General features: G+C 41.4%; 1 protein-coding gene across 2 annotated transcripts in view; it reads right to left on the bottom strand.

The window, feature by feature from the left end:
- Positions 1 to 12689, bottom strand: part of LOC142851314 (NXPE family member 3-like) — a 32192-nt gene extending 19503 nt beyond the window's left edge. Inside the window, exons 1-2 of one of the 2 annotated variants that reach the window (XM_075975190.1) lie at positions 12530 to 12689; positions 6805 to 7103 (exon numbers count right to left, since the gene is read on the bottom strand). In XM_075975190.1, coding sequence (XP_075831305.1) covers positions 6805 to 6861 — 57 coding nt within the window. In that variant the 5' untranslated portion in view covers positions 6862 to 7103; positions 12530 to 12689. Of the gene's footprint in view, positions 1 to 6804; positions 7104 to 10375; positions 10443 to 12529 lie in introns of those variants that run through there. The other variant, XM_075975194.1, reaches the window with a different exon arrangement.
- Positions 12690 to 13087: the final 398 nt, after the last annotated feature.

Genomic DNA, 13087 nt, shown 5'->3' with positions numbered 1-13087 from the left:
TAACCTGAAGGACAGAAAAGCAAAACAGCCAGCCACTGGCTCTTACCTTGACCTCAGTCTGAAACTAAAGGCATGCACCACTCGGTTTCTACGGTGTGGCTACTGGATTAAAGGTGTGTGTTACCACTGCCTGGTCTATAAGGCTGACCAGTGGGGCTGTTTTACTCTCTGATCTTCAGGCAAGCTTCATTTATTAAAATACAAATGAAATGCCACTACAAGGTAGTGTTTTGCACAAGATCCAAGATCACCGCTGGGTGTTGGTGGTGCACGCCTTTAATCCCAGCATTTGGGAGGCAGAGGCAGGAGGATCTTTGTGAGTTCAAGGCCAGCCTGGTCTACAAGAGCTAGTTCCAGGACAGGCTCCAAAGCTACAGAGAAACCTTGTCTCGGGAAAAAAAAAATCAGTTCCCAGCACCCTGTCAAATGCCTCAGAACCTGCTGTAACTCCAGCTTCAGGACGTCTGACACCGGCTTTTGACTCTGTGGGCACCCAAACTTATGTGCACTTACCCCCCACAGACAGACACGCATGTACAGATAACATTTATAACTTGATAAGGAAAACGTAGGCAATTTAACTCAATCAAAAACAAGCAGAGGGGCTGGAGAGACAACAAATGGTTAAGAGCAATGCCCTTGCAGAAGATCCATGTACAGTACTCAATACCCACATCAGGTGACTCAAGAATTCCTTTACCTCCAGTTCCAGGGGAACTGATGCCCTCTTCTGGCCACCACTGGCACCTGCACTCATATGGTGCATTCCATTATTAATTATTAATGGATTGCACCAAAAGACCAGCTTTTCTTTCTTTCTTTCTTTCTTTCTTTCTTTCTTTCTTTCTTTCTTTCTTTCTTTCTTTCTTTCCTTCCTTCCTTCCTTCTTTCCTTCCTTCCTTCCTTTCTTCCTTTCTGGTTTTTGTTTGTTTGCTTGCTTTCTTGCTTGTTTTCTGAGACAACCAGAGAGTGGAGCTAGCCACTAGCTGACCAAAATTAACCATAAAGTCTTTAGAGGACTGAGGACAGATAAGAGACAGGAAGTAGCAATGCCGGGCTGAAGGGAGGATCTCAGCCCTTTTGGATAAAGGAACTGAAGAGATAGGAGGTCACGGGTGGCTTCTCCACGGCTTCTCTGATCATTCCGGTTCTTACCCCAATATCTGTATTAGATAGATACATCATCTGGTAACCCAACTCAGGGCACAAAGTCACAAGATAGCCGCTCAACCCACCCCCACTCCTAACCCTGGTTTTGCCACCACTGGAGCCATATTCACCAGACTCGCCACTTTTATCTTCCCATCTCCCCTTACCCTCACCCTACCCCCACCTCCAAGATCCCAATTTTTTCCTGGCAATCTAGTCTACTTCCAATATCCAGGAGGATAACTATATGTTTTTCTTTGGGTTCACCTTCTTATTTAGCTTCTCTAGGATCACGAATTATAGGCTCATTGACCTTTATTTATGTCTAGAATCCACTTATGAGTGAGTACATACCAAATTCATTTTTTTGGGTCTGGGTTACCTCACTCAAAATAGTATTTTCTATTTCCATCCATTTGCATGCAAAGTTCAAGATGTCATTGTTTTTTACCGTAGTACTCTAATGTGTATATATCCCACACTTTCTTTATCCATTCTTCCATTGAAGGGCATCTAGGTTGTTTCCAGGTTCTGGCTATTACAAACAATGCTGCTATGAACATAGTTGAACAAATGCTTTTGTAGTATGATAGGGCATCTCTTGAGTATATTCCCAAGAGTGGTATTGCTGGATCCTGGGGTTGATCCCAAATTTCCTGAGAAACCGCCACACTGATTTCCATAGTGGTTGCACAAGTTTGCATTCCCACCAGCAATGGATGAGGGTACCCCTTACTCCACATCCTCTCCAGCAAAGGCTATCATTAATGTTTTTTATTTTAGCCATTCTGACAGGTGTAAGATGGTATCTCAAAGTTGTTTTGATTTGCATTTCCCTGATCACTAAGGAGGTTGAGCATGACCTTAAGTGTCTTTTGGCCATTTGAACTTCTTCTGTTGAGAGTTAGCTACAGTACTGAAAATAGCTTGGTATTGGCATAAAAACAGAGAAGTCGACTTATGGAATCGAATATAAGACCCGGATATTAACCCACAAACCTATGAACACCTGATTTTCGACAAGGTAGCTAAAAGTATACAATGGAAGAAAGAAAGCATCTTCAACAAATGGTGCTGGCATAACTGGATGTCAACCTGTAGAAGAATGAAAATAGATCCATATCTATCACCATGCACAAAAATCAAGTCCAAATGGATTAAAGACCTCAATATCAATCTGAACACACTGAACCTGATAGAAGAGAAAGTGGGAAGTACTCTACAACACACGAGCACAGGAGATCACTTCCTATGTATAACCCCAGCAGCACAGACATTAAGGGCAACATTGAATAAATGGGACCTCCTGAAGCTGAGAAGCTTCTGTAAAGCAAAGGACACTGTCATTAAGACAAAAAGGCAACCTACTGAGAGAAGATCTTCACCAACCCCGCAACAGACAAAGGTCTGATCTCCAAAATATATAAAGAACTCAAGAAACTAGACTTTAAAATGCTAATTAACCCAATTAAAAAATGGGGTACTGAACTGAATAGCTGCTGATCTTTTAAAGGTACCAACAGCTCTCCCTTTAAAATGGTTAATTGACAAAACTGTCTGGGTGGAACAATGGCCTCTGACACCAAAAAATTACAAGCCTTAGAACAGCTGGTACAGGAGCAGCTAAATGCTTAGCACATAGAAGAATCGAGCAGCCCCTGGAATTCTCCTATATTTGTCATTAAAAAGAAATCTGGAAAATGAAGACTGGTAACAGATCTAAGAGCTCTTAATAGGATTATTCAGCAATGGGCTCTTTACAGTCTGGAATTCCCCTGCCTTCTCTGTTGTCTAAAGAATAGCCTATTATAGTGATTGACTTAAAAGACTGTTTTTACTATTCCTTTACAGGAACAAGATAGAGAAAAATTTGCCTTCCCAGTGCCTACATATAATAACTCCCAGCCTGAAAAGATACTATGGAAAATTCTTTCACAAGAAATGTTAAACAACTCCACCTTATGCCAATATTTTATACAACAGTCATTGGAAATAATTCATAATCAATGTCCTCAATCTATAATTTACCATTATATGGGTGATATCTTACTAGCTGATTAAGATGCAGATACCTTAGAGAAAATGTTTGAAGAAGTAAAGAAAATTTTTTTGCCTTGTTGGGAATTACAAAATGCTCATGAAAACATACAAAGAGGAGATTTTATTAATTACCCAGGATGTAAGATAGGTTTTACAAAAAATTCAACTAAAGAAAGTACAAATCAGGAGAGATCAATTACAAACTCTTCATGATTTTCAAAATTTGCTGGGCTATATTAATTTGCTATGGCCCGCAATTGAGTTGACAACTCAAGAACTAAGTTATTTATTTCAAACTTTTCAAGGTGATAAGGATTTAAATAGCCCAAGAAAATTATCAGCTGAGACTGAGAGAGAATTTATTTTGGTAGAAAAGAAATTACACATGCCCATGTGGGATCGTTTGGATCCACAGCTTGATTGTATTGTGGTTGTTTTACCTTCTACACAGTTTACCACTGGAATTTTAATGCAGAGAGAAGACAATATCTTAGAATGGGTATTCTTTGCCATAAAAAACAGAGTGAAAAATTAAACATAAAAAATTATGTAGAAAAGGTTTCTGAACTGATTCTGAAAGGAAAATTGAGACTTTGTCAATTGACAGGAATAGACCCAGCAGAAATTGCGGTACCTTTTACTAATGCTGAACTTTCCTCACTATGGACAGAAAATGAACTTTGCCAAACAACTTGCAGTCATTTTTTTTTTTTTGGGAGAGATAGCAACAAATATCCAAAAAGTAAGAGACTTTAGTTCATAAAGAGAACTAACTGGATCCTTTCTCTCATTGTATGGGAAACACCAATTTCTGGAGCCCCTACATTCTAGACTGATGCAAATAAATCAGGAAAAGCAGGTAATAAGTCAGGAAATTTAAGTAAAATGGCTCAAAGCCCTTATGATTCAGTTCAAAAGTCAGAATTATATGCTTTTTCATGGGTATTATTAAATTTTTCCAGAACCTCTTAATATAGTTACTGACTCTCAATATGCAGAAAGAGTTGTTTTACAGTTTGAAAATGCTGAATTTATTCCAGATGGTTCAGAATTAACTTCGTTATTTATTCAATTACAAGAAATCATCAGAAATAGAAATCATCACTTATACATAACACTTATCAGATCCATACAGGTCTACCAGGCCCTTTGCACAAGGTAATGATCAAATTGCTCAGCTATTGGTAGGAAATGTGCTAGAAGGCTCAGAATTTCATAAGAAACAGCATGTTAATAGCAAAGGTTTGAAAAAGAATTTTCCTATCACTTGGCAACAAGCATGGAAATTACAAGGAAATGTCCTACTTGTTCTTTTTTATAACCAAACTCCACTACCTGCAGGAAGAAACCCAAAGGGTACATGAAGAAATGGAATTTGCAAATGGATGTGTTTCATTTTGTTGAATTTGGGAAACTGAAATGTGCCTAACACACCACGGGTACATACTCAGGATTTCAATGGGAAACTGCTTTAAGTTCTGTAAAGTCTGATTATGTAATTATACATTTATTAGAAGTTATGGCCATCATAGCGATAGACTGACAATGCTCCAGCATATGTCTCTGGTAAAATGAGATAGCTTTTGCATATTACAACATAAAGCATATTACAGGTATACCACACAATCCTACAGAGAAAGCAGTTATAGAAAGATCTAATCTCACTCTAAAAGAAATGTTTAATAAACAGAAACATGATTAATAAACAGAAAAGGGTAATGGAGACCCTTTTTTAAAGAACCCTTTCTACACAGTCCATCAGAGGCTGGACCTGCCTGCTGTCACACAGGCCTAAAAATTCATCTTGGAGTGACCGGCCTCTTTCTTCGACCTCCTCACACAACATAGAACAGCCCAAGTTTAATTACAATGACTAACAAGTGCATAGACAACTTCCCAATGGCTCCACCACTGAAGGAAATCGCCTCCTTTCCCCACAGAGTCCACTAAACAGCCTGGAGATCCAGGGAGAGGGAAGTCCTTCTGAACTGCGTGTGCTACAGTGATTGCTTTTATGTTTGTTCTCCCCTTTCTTTGGGCGTTTTTAAGACAGGTCTTAGGAACTAGCCTGGAGCTTGTTCCATAGGTCAGCCTGCAACTCATAATTCTCTTTCTCTGCCTCCATATGGAAGGCTACCATTTCCGGCTTGCCTGGGTTATAGTTATGTAGACATGTGTCTTTAACCTCTTTGGACATTAGATGTACGTCACAATGTAACTCCTTTCAGTATGTGCAAAGGTTGAAGGGAGGGCACACAACACGAAGTTGCTATGGAAGTGAAGCCAGAAACAACATTGTTGGAAAGAAGGAATTCATTTTTTTCTTAACCCTTTTCACTCTTTTATTTCTCTCAGAATCATGTCTGATTTGCCTTCTTGTATTTCAAATCATACATTTTCTAGAAAAGGTAAGAAACCTACACTTTCATGCCAAAAAACCCAAAAAAAACCTTGCTGCTTAAATATCAATAACAACATTCTGTGACCTAAAATTTAACTTTCAACAGACAGACAGGAAGAACCTCTTCCCAAACAGTCTAGACTTTTTCTTGTACACAGCTTCAAAGAGGAAACACTGGGTCATGCTAAACTCTTTTTCTTGCTTTTGCTCCAGGAAGGGTTTAATTTTTTTCTTATTTACGGAGTCAGTTTCATACACATCTACAATGCATATGAACCGTATTCACCCCCGTTCTTGCCACTCATTCTATCACTCTCACTGACCCCTTTACTCACCCAGTCCTGTGTGTGTGTGTGTGTGTGTGTGTGTGTGTGTACAAGACCTTTTCTGTTCCCTGACTTTATTTCCCTCCAGGCTAAAAGCAGAAGCAGACACAAAAAGACTTTGTTCTCTTAAATTGGCACAGAGAGAACAACTTCTAAAGTCAACAGAATTGAGAACTCTAATTGCTTATGTGGAACAGGGCCATGACCGTCTCCATCAGAGCCACTGTGATGACAGGCAAGCCAGCCTCAACAAGGGCCAGTCAGTCTCTAGACTTTTGCCTGTGGAAGAACGGCTGGGGGAGGGTCGTTAGATCCTCTCCTGGAATTCAGCTGCCCCCACCCTGAACCTTTTCTAGTTCTCTGCAGTTCTGCTCCAGCTTCTCACGGTGTCTGGAGGTGCTGGAACATAGAAGGTGGCAGCTGGAGCAGGGACAACTCCATTTATGCAGCTATAGGGAAGTTGTTTGTGGAGCCCATTTGTTGATGTGGTTGTTTGGAGATTATGTGTGCTCCTTAAGTAAGCCCAATAAGCTATCTAGACTTGAGTAGAATTGTTCTTTTGTCTGTTGGCACTGCCCTACCTAGGGGAAGCAAACATCTGGTCATTTCTTCCCAACCAAAGTCCATAGACTCACTCCTATTTTTTCTCCTTGGGGACTTCCTAAAAACTGCTGACTTTAGATTTTCTGATGACATCAACACACAGCTGCTCACACTGCTTCTTAGATGGTGTTCCTCTCTGCAGCTGATGTTCCCAGATGTCTCTCAGGGGTGAGAGGAGGAAGAATGAGTGCTTCCCTCAGTTCACTCTCCAATGTTAAAGCACTTAAACAATCCAAACACAGAGAAGCAATAAGGATGCCAATAAGAGGCAAGAAAAGTACTCACCAAAATCAGAACGATTAACCCCACGGTCAGGATCTTGTAGCTCTTGAATTGTCCCATGGATAGATCCACACGGTGTAGACTCTTGTGGAACTATAAGTACGAATCCAGGTCTCTCGACAGCGTCAGAAGATTAAGAGGCCCTCCCATTGTAAAGGAGATGATTCACTGTGTTCAGTTCCAATTTCCGTGAATCCTTTCACCTTGTGTTTATTATTACATGACATCAAATAGAGGGACAAGGAAATAACCGCAGCAATGGCCATAAGTGAGGATGTCAGGCTGGCTCCATAACCTAGGTGCTGAAGTAGAATTCAGGTGAAAAAACAGGATTTTTAAAATTTACACATGTACTTCTATGTGGTAAGACTCCTGGCTCCCAGTGAGTGAGTGGAAACGTGTGCCCAAATGATTGTTGGGGAGCACAAAGATCCTTGGACTCAAGCTGCCCTGTGGACCTAACCAGTACCTCGTCAGGCAGAGCACAGATCCGGACCAGATCCAACACCTGGGTCCAAGATGCGGAGCTCACGGGTATGTGTGGGGGATCTCCTCTGCCCCTTGAAATATGGCTTAGCTGCTTCAGAGGTTAATTTTTGTGTATTTATTTGTTTGTTGTTTGTTTTTCTTCACAGATAGATTAACACAATATAGACTGATCAATGGTCCCTTCATGGGGAAAAAAACTAATGGGCCCAACATCTAGCAGACAGTTGCAACTAGGACACAAAACACATAAGCCTGGGCTGATTACATCTCCTGAGTTCTGGTCAGTCATCATATGGGTGCATTCTCCACTCCTGCTTGTCTAGTCAACACCGAAATGAGTGATGAACTTTCATTTTAACTAAACAAATGAGCAAAATTTAGCCATAGCTCCTCATCTCGTACAAAGTGACCACCTTGTAATTGTTTAGGGTATATTATTACTCAACAACAACTTCACCACCATTTTTTCAGCTTAAAAGTTCCTAAACGGTGCACCCTTGCTTACTTATGGCAAGTTTTGGGCCATGTCAATAGGGAATGTCCTTATCTGCCTACGCTGTGAAGGATTTTCCTCTGCTCCCTAAGTTGCTTTCTGGGGAATCTCAGTTCAATTCCATTAGAAAAATAATCCCCGAAGCAGAGCGGGTTCCTGGTTTATTAAACATCTAGCAGACAGTTGCAACTAGGACACAAAACACATAAGCCTGGGCTGATTACATCTCCTGAGTTCTGGTCAGTCATCATATGGGTGCATTCTCCACTCCTGCTTGTCTAGTCAAGCTAACTAAGCTGCTTAGTTCATTGAATTAGTTCCTCACTTAGCAATCACTCCTGCTTGTCTAGTCAAGCTAACTAAGCTGCTTAGTTCATTGAATTAGTTCCTCACTTAGCAATCACTCCTGCTTGTCTAGTCAAGCTAACTAAGCTGCTTAGTTCATTGAATTAGTTCCTCACTTAGCAATCACTCCTGCTTGTCTAGTCAAGCTAACTAAGCTGCTTAGTTCATTGAATTAGTTCCTCACTTAGCAATCACTCCTGCTTGTCTAGTCAAGCTAACTAAGCTGCTTAGTTCATTGAATTAGTTCCTCACTTAGCAATCACTTGTCCTTCTTTCTGCTTCTTCACCTAATGAAGTTATGTACTTACAAGATGTAGAAATTCATACAATTCACAGTTCTCCTATATATAACTTTGTAATTCTTTACTTACAAGAAATTAAGACAGATCTTAGGCAACTCACTGGTAAAAAGCCTGTAGAAATAATTGTGCCACTAAACAAAATGCATGTTGATTATTTGTCCCACAGTGATAATAACTGGCAGATGCAATAGCATGCTCCTCCACATCTATGGATAATCATTATCCAAAAGATCCCCTTTTAAGATATTTTGAAAATGCTCATGGGTATTGCTTAAAATTACCACTAAAAATCCTGTAGAGATTGGTTACATGATTTTAGAGATGGCTCTTCAAACAGACAGGGAGCGTATGTTTTATATACATGCTCCACAAAAAAAAAAAAAATTGTACCCTCCGCTGGTTATACAGCCCATCCTTCCTAACTTGACAGAGATGATTGTGAATATAGAAAGAGTGGAACAGAAGGATGGAAACATTTGGAATGAGGTCCTCGAGGATGGAGTCCAGCAAACAGAGAGTTGGAATGGATGGCTCATGAGCAGCTTGAGAAAGAAATGGGAGAAAGGTTTAGTGTGCTCTCTTCTTCTGCTGAGAATTCTTGCCTTGAAAATAAAGGGATAAAAAGCATCCAATCTTATTGAGACAGGACGGTAATACTCAACTGCTGGGCTCTCTATCTAGAGAGCAGGATGAGTTGGGCCAGGAGGAAAGCCTGAACAGTATTGTTTTTTTTTTGTTTTTTTTCGAGACAGGGTTTCTCTGTGGCTTTTTGGAGCCTGTCCTGGCGGGCGATGGTGGCGCATGCCTTTAATCCCAGCACTCGGGAGGCAGAGGCAGGCGGATCTCTGTGAGTTCGAGACCAGCCTGGTCTACAGAGCTAGTTCCTGAACAGTATTGTTAAATCCAGCAGGAGGCTGCTGCAAACAGTCTTATCTGTTACTGAGACTATAAATGCCTGGTTGGCTTGGCTTACACATCCTTTCATGGGTGTGCTCTCAGCAGTGGCAAATTAAGGACTTGTATCCTGTCCTTTACATCAAAAACAGGCTTTTTCATTTCAGGCCTTTTAGGCACAGAGCATCCCAACCACCCAGATTCCTTTGTGTTATGACTACTACAGCGTCATTTACTAAGTTCATACTTTTGTACATCATAGCAAATAGTTAAAAATGACAGTTGAACAGTTTTGGGGTGGGTTTAAAAGGGAAAATAATAGCAATTTGGAATCACAAAAGTTTTTTGTTTTTAGAATATTTACTCTAGATATTACAGAGGATCAAGGAATGCAAACCCTATTACATGTTTATCAAATTCCCTTGGAGGCCAAAAGGGGTTAAACTAAAAGTGCAATCAATAAGAGTTAGATTCTTTCAAAGTTTTCACCTTAAATTGTTTCTGGTACTGCCTGAGAATTTGTTTCATCAACTGCCTACAGACAGTGGTAGCACCTCACACTCAGCTCTTCCTCCAAGAACTGCTGTGCTTTGGTACTATGCACACTTTTATTTTGTTTACAGCATCAGCTGGATATAGTCTTATTCTTTTCCTTTCTTTCTTTCTATCCTTTTCAAGACAGAGTTTCTTTTTGTAGGCTTGGCTGTCCTAGAACTCCCTTTGCAGGCTGGCCTTGAACTCATAGAGCTCCATCTCCAAAAGCCTCTCAAATGCTGGTTTTAAAGTTGATCACCTCTACCGCCCAGCTAATTATATACTTTCATGTTTACATGAGAAAATGCAATTGTTTTCTCCTTCTGGATTTTTTATAGGTACTTCTAAGTATGCTGTTACCTTGTAGAAGAGCCTTCTTGAGTTTGAAATTCAAATTGAGTTTTAAAGCTCCCAAATCTTATAACCTATCTTAGTTAGGGTTACTATTGCTGTGAAGAGACACCATGACCATGGAAACTCTTAAAAGGCAAACATTTAATTGAGGGAGCTTACTTACAGTTTCAGAGGCTCAGTCCATTATCATCATTGAGCGGAGAGTGCATGACCCTGAGAGTCCTACATCCTGCAGGCAATAGGAAGTTGGCTGACACTCACACTGAGGGAAGCTTGAGCAAAAGAGACCTCAAAGCTACCCTTACAATGACACTTCCTCACACAAGGCCACACCTACTTCTAGTACCACTTCCTTTGGGGGCCATTTTCTCTCAATCACCACATAGCCTTAGGTTTAAATCTTTAAAAGTTAATGATTGTTGTTAATCAAGTGGACTTTGCTGTTTTAAGTTTTGTGCTTATCCTTGGTCTGATATGTGACCAGACCCTGGCAAGGCAGGAAGTTAGAGGAGGCTCATGAGAGCCCATCCTCTATTAAAGGCATTATTTTATACACTATTTCAAACTTGCAGTTGTAATTAGTAGTAAGGTTCTCACATCAGCCTGACATCTGAAACTACAGCTGTCTGTGTCTGTCTCTGCTGTCAGGAAGATAGAGATCTGTGTTGGGATGCACTACAGGCAAACACAGTGCCTCTCCCTAGCTAGTCACTGACTGACCACGGCTCCAGGCGTGGCATGGGGCCCTGGTGGCTCCAGGAAAACACCACTGTGTCATATCTAGAATTTGACTTTGTCAAATAGACATTCATGCATTTTCTTTCTAGGATTGCTATTACAACTAAAAATTGATGATGGCCTTGCTTATACTAGCAAACTCTTTGAAGACTTTGGAAATTTATGAAATATTGGTCATGTTACTAAAATCCCTTACTATCCACAAGATGAAGCTATGTGAAACAACACTTTGAAATACTTAATTGGAGAATTTTAAAAAATAAAAAGTGGTTCTATATACCCACCCAAGTCCCCACATACTATGCTCCATTCAGCTCTGCTAACTTTCAGTCTTCACTTTGAAAGATCATGCTTTTTCTGTTTCCCCAAAGCCAGACACAGCCTAACATATATGTTAAAAAAACAATAACAACAACAACAACAACAAAAACTCTAGAAACTAACCAACAGAAAGGGCCTGATGTTCCTCTAATATCAAGGTGAGATCATACTTATGTCTTTCCAGAAAATGAACAAGGTCTCAAAATGGCTCCCACTCTCATGCTTCTGACCAGGACAGCCTCCCAGAGAGTACTGGATCAATGACATATCCCAAGGCAGACAACGAACCTATCAAAAGTAAGCTGAGAACTTGGGGAGACATCAATACTCACTTAACCCCACATGGTCCTGCTGAACCTCAACAGCTAGTGAAAGAGCCTGCTCTTCCAGGACATGGCCAGCACCCCAGCTTTCCTGATTCCTATCCCCAACAATGATGCCTCAGTGCAAACAGGAAGTAGTTGTATAGAAGATTTCATTACCCCTTATCTTTATCGATTATCAGCAAAAAGGCTGGGATGTAAGGTTTCAAACAGACAAACGGCTAAGGTACCTACTTCGTAAAGATATATGAAAAAGAAACCTACCTGTCGGTGGGCCCTGCCAAGGTACCAGGCCTTGAGTGCAAGAGGTTTATTGGGGGAGGGAGGAAGCTGGGAGTGAAAGGCCATGTAGGGATGGGGCCTTGGGAGAGTGGGGCAGACAGACAGAGAGACAATGGGAAGAAGAGAGGCAAGAGAGGAGAAGAGGCAGGGGAGGGAAGAAGAGGCAAGAAAGGAAAGAGGAGCCAAGAGTGGAAAGACGAGGCAAAAGAGCAAGCTGTGCCTGGCAGGCACTTTTGAGGGGTGCGCATGTTGCATAGCTGACCTAGAAAGGCACCTGGGTCCTGGCTCACTTGCTTTGGAGGCAGACGCAGGCTGCTGCTGCAGTGGAAACTAACGAACTTAACGTATCGAAGTGAACCCGGTCTCCAGGTTATCCCTGTATCCCTCAGTCCCTACCTGTTACATGACCCTTCTGGCTGGCATATCCTACCCCCTACCCTAAACTTCCCCAAATCAAAAAATCCTCAGCTCACTGTTACCAGAGAGATGAAGTTGGTTCCTAAAATCCACAGCGAACTGAGGGGGAGAGGGATGGGAGTTTGGGGAGCCACACCACGGGGCTTCCCGAGGAACGAAGACAGGAAGGTCAGTGTCTGTGTCCCCACACTGTGTCCTCCCCCATGACTCTGCGTTTCTCTGGCTTCTCCACTCACCTTTTAGAGTCACAGAGGGTCAGCAGCGATGAGAATAGGACCAGGGCCTGGACCTGCGCCACATCTGTTTCAGGGACGGCGTTTGTTCCTGTTCTCCTGGCAGACGGTTTTTACTTTCATGTTATCAGCAGTTAGAGTAGAGGTTCCCACAACTTAGTCCAATTTCATTTCCTTTTTAAAGGGCCTAGTGGTAGTCAACTCGGGGGGGGGAGTTCCCCCACTTAAAGTTACAGTATCAAGATTTGCTTGCCACTTCCTGGACCTGAAATGGTGGGGAAAGCTGCAGGGGTTACTGCCATCAGTCAGCTCTTTGCCTCAGGGATAGGAGGGTACATGGCTGCTCCTGAGGCATCCAGCCTTACCCAGGGAAAGGGCAGGGAATGGAGCTACTGGAGAATGCAAGATCTTACATTCAGGAAAGTCACCGGAGAGTCATCCAGGAGCCAGCCTGAATGACCCAGCACACTCTCCTTATTACATGCTGAAAGTTTTTTTTAAAAATATTTATTTATTTATTTATTTATTTATTTATTTATTATGTATACAATATTCTGTCTG

This window comes from Microtus pennsylvanicus, chromosome 1, assembly GCF_037038515.1.
Source record: "Microtus pennsylvanicus isolate mMicPen1 chromosome 1, mMicPen1.hap1, whole genome shotgun sequence".
NCBI classification, from domain to species: Eukaryota; Metazoa; Chordata; class Mammalia; order Rodentia; family Cricetidae; genus Microtus; species Microtus pennsylvanicus.
The sequence above is the reverse complement of the archived record's forward strand: the minus strand, read 5'-3'. Positions and strand labels throughout refer to the sequence as shown.